We start from the raw sequence: 2,865 nt of genomic DNA, 5'->3' as shown, positions 1-2,865 counted from the left end.
GAGGGGGGGGGGTCATATCTTTTCTGTGGATCTGACCACTAGGTCTGTTGGTGCTGATCTCCATAATATTGTTCTGTTGGAGAAACGGAAAGTGGTGAGCAAAGTCAACAATAACAACATTAACAGCAACAGCAACAACAACAAAAACAACAACAACAGTAACAGCAGCAACAATAGGAACAACAAATCAGCATCAACAACAGCAACAACAAGAGTGGAGCAGTACCAACAACAACACCAAAAACAAAAAGTGAGAAACATCGTCAACAGCAAAACCAGTTACCAAGAGTGTTCAGTCTTTACATCTAGAGTGCCCATTGGCACGATCGGTTCAGTTCGGTTTGGTTCGGTTGGCTAGTCAGATTGAGGGCACAACGCAGCTGCTCTATCTTGGCACAAACAGATCACCCGACTCGCCGCCTCAAAAACGAATGGTTTATTTTCAGGCCACGAGTCAGGCGATCGGTTGGTGATCGGTTTGTATTAGAGAACTGATCCCCAAATGGGCGCTTGTGATAATTTTTTAGCTTTTTAGTTTTAGTAGAGGTTTTACGGCATTCACAACTGCATAAGGTCATATGAGCGCCAGAAGATTAGAGGTGTTACAAGAGGGTAACAAACATAAAAAAGAAGAAGGGGAGATAAGGATTATAGATGTTTAATAGGAAAGAAGGAGCAAACCACACCAGAGCACCCGCCAATCACCCGCTCATTATAATTTATGGTGAAAAACAAACAAGGACCTTGTGACAAAACAGCTTTCTGGGCTATCTATAATACCCTTCCAGTTTTCCTTCTAGATTATGCTGGGCTTTTAATCATTAGGTCCCCTATGGTCTTTCGGTACCTCTAAAACATTTTGCTTCAGAACATGGGAGTAACCAATGACTTTCTGCTGCTTTGAATCAGTTGTTGTAGTGTTTTTCTTCATTTCCAAACAGATTGAGTTTCAGTCACTGTTTTCACTTTTTGGTTATGATCGATTCATTTTGTCACAAAAGCCGTTTAAAAGGAAAACTCACTCTCTGGTTGAGAATTTGAAACTCTGGCAACTTCTGCAGGTCAACAAAATCCGTGACGACACCGGTCTTCTCATCTACTTCTTTCACGGACAGAGAGGGGGGTGATTTTTTGCCATTGATCCTAGAGACAGGGTGTGTTCCGTTCTCAGCGGGCGGCTGGCAGGTGGTCACTGGCTGTTGCGTCATCCTGTGGACTAGTCAGTGGTCGGTCAGCAGTTCCTGGAAAAACACGAGAAAAGGAAAATGTGGGAAAATATGTAGACTTTACGCGCTCTGTGCTATGAAACGTCGTTATGACAACGAGTTTGAACTGACATGTATTTATATCCCGACGGCAATCAATGTTCCAACATACATGGTAATCGTTCGCCTTAAATAATAGTGGTTCACATGATTTCGCAAATTCGGTACATCGTGGGTGGGGCAGGTAACAGCGCACCGTTCAATGCTTATTAATTTAACAAACGTTTTTTGAGTTGTTTTTTTTACATACCATTGATCTCTCGTACTCCAACTTAACTTCCAAGTACAGAAAGTATTAATAAGAAGGTGGGAGAGCTTCACAAAAGCGCGAGGAGGGTTTATGTAATAAATGAGCGGGTCACGATGCGGTGGAATCGGGCGCTAGTCGATTTTTGGGCTTGTGGATTTATTGGTTTTTATCAAAAAGCTTGTTCATTCATTTGCCTTGCTTTCGATGAAAAAAATACATATCTATCTAGAATAAAAGTTGAGATATTTGCTATTGAAAGAGGTGGGGTTGCCTGGTGTAAGAAAGTAAAATTAGTGAGAATGGCCACCAAAGTTTGGTGACTTCCAAAGCTTGAGAGCACTTGGAAACTGGAAATTTTCATGTTTCATTTTTCCAGTAAAATCCACACGAAAAAAATGTATTTGTACAAGGACATAAAACGTGATGAGCCAAAAAACTAATTTCTATCAAAATTGCCTAACGGGAAAGGAAATGCCGATTTCTTCGATTTCATTATTTTAAGGAGCACCTGGTCTCACCACGATGCCTCTTTTGGCAATTCGTAAAAAAAAAACCCAGTGTGAATTTGTTTCCTATTCAATGTATGCTTCTTAGTGTTTGCAGGGTAGGCCTAGTCGTTATATTGTAAAACGCAAAAGGCAATATCAAAATATACTTTTCTACCGCTGTATGATCACCCCCCCCCCAACAACAGCCCCTATCTACTCTAAACAATTTAAACCTATCGAAGTTAAGAACGCAATACTAACACATTTTCAACGTTATTGAGACCGGAAAAAAACTGTAACTTGCATTACAATAGAAGTCACCATCTCATTGCGGAAAACGTGATCGAAAGACTTTTCCAAGAGGAAAGGTAAAAGAAATGGTTTTGAATTTCGCCATTTGTTGATCACAACATGTAAAAGACTATTGCATTCAACAATTTAAGTTTACCCTCAGAACTAAATTTAAACAATACTAAGTAATGATATTAACACAACATAATGCTACTCAAAAATGCATAGACATATAGTATTCTTCTGTCATCCAGTACTGTTTACTGTCCTTCAATCATTGCATACGGAAACGTTTACTAAAGTAAAAAAAAAGTTCCAAGAATTGTATTACTTTTAAACCAGTAGATCTACTTTATATCAATCAAATAGAAGTTTATAATATTAAATTCATTGAATGCTGAGTGCTTTATGGAAATAGATAAAATTAATTGTTTACTCTACTCAAATATTAATATTATAATAACTGTACAATCATTAAAACCAATGCTTTATAACAGAATCAAGAGCAGTTTATCAGCTAAGTAAACGTATAAATCCAAACATTTCTATCTCTCTCTCTCTCTCTCTCTCT

General features: G+C 38.5%; 1 protein-coding gene across 3 annotated transcripts in view; it reads right to left on the bottom strand.

Moving 5' to 3' along the window:
• LOC101845629 (fatty acid desaturase 6) overlaps positions 1-2,865 on the bottom strand; it is a 9,355-nt gene that overhangs the window by 1,816 nt on the left and 4,674 nt on the right. For all 3 annotated transcript variants that reach the window (XM_005102208.3, XM_005102210.2, XM_005102209.1), the window contains exon 2: positions 1,023-1,241. In XM_005102208.3, coding sequence (XP_005102265.1) covers positions 1,023-1,208 — 186 coding nt within the window. In that variant the 5' untranslated portion in view covers positions 1,209-1,241. The remainder of the gene's footprint in view (positions 1-1,022; positions 1,242-2,865) is intronic.

The sequence above is a fragment of the Aplysia californica genome, unplaced genomic scaffold (genome assembly GCF_000002075.1).
Source record: "Aplysia californica isolate F4 #8 unplaced genomic scaffold, AplCal3.0 scaffold00317, whole genome shotgun sequence".
In the NCBI taxonomy this organism is placed as follows: Eukaryota; Metazoa; Mollusca; class Gastropoda; order Aplysiida; family Aplysiidae; genus Aplysia; species Aplysia californica.
The sequence above is the reverse complement of the archived record's forward strand: the minus strand, read 5'-3'. Positions and strand labels throughout refer to the sequence as shown.